Source organism: Morus notabilis, unplaced genomic scaffold (genome assembly GCF_000414095.1).
Source record: "Morus notabilis unplaced genomic scaffold, ASM41409v2 Scaffold1731, whole genome shotgun sequence".
NCBI classification, from domain to species: Eukaryota; Viridiplantae; Streptophyta; class Magnoliopsida; order Rosales; family Moraceae; genus Morus; species Morus notabilis.
The window spans coordinates 89,582-90,030 of record NW_010360241.1 but is presented as its reverse complement, the minus strand read 5'-3'; the positions used below and the strand labels follow the sequence as shown (position 1 = coordinate 90,030).

Below are 449 nucleotides of genomic sequence, written 5' to 3'. Positions count from 1 at the left end.
TAAAGTTAGTAATATTGTTCCCACTCTACTAGTACTATCTGATTATGGACTGCAACACTCGAGCCATGAATAGATGCACCACAAACATACGTCTAACTGCAATTTTTCTAGATTCTTCACATGAAAAGATGCAGCATTTACCACACTATAATAGATTTATATTCACGACCCAATAGTAACTTGTAAATTATCCCAATTACTCAAGTACGTCTAAATCGCCTTCTGATCACAATAGAAATAACCTTTCTTTTCTTCCTCAATAGCTAAAGTCTCCAACTTAGGGGAAAGCCAATACAGGGCGTCTCTCAATTTGTTCTTTTTCGTCAATCTGCAGTAAGTCTTCACCTTCAGATTCTTCAGATTAAGCCATGGTGAACCACAAATCCTTCTCAAATTCTCCGGAAAAATGAGAGCCTATTGACAATAACAAATTAAGAATATAAAAGAGA

The 449-nt window shown here is 35.6% G+C and overlaps 1 protein-coding gene across 1 annotated transcript in view; it reads right to left on the bottom strand.

Annotated features, from left to right (window-relative positions):
• Window positions 1–210: 210 nt before the first annotated feature.
• LOC21386507 (F-box/LRR-repeat protein 25) overlaps window positions 211–449 on the bottom strand; it is a 1,457-nt gene continuing 1,218 nt past the window's right edge. Inside the window, exon 2 of the mRNA XM_024164241.1 lies at window positions 211–414. Within this exon, the coding sequence (XP_024020009.1) occupies window positions 211–414 (204 nt within the window). The remainder of the gene's footprint in view (window positions 415–449) is intronic.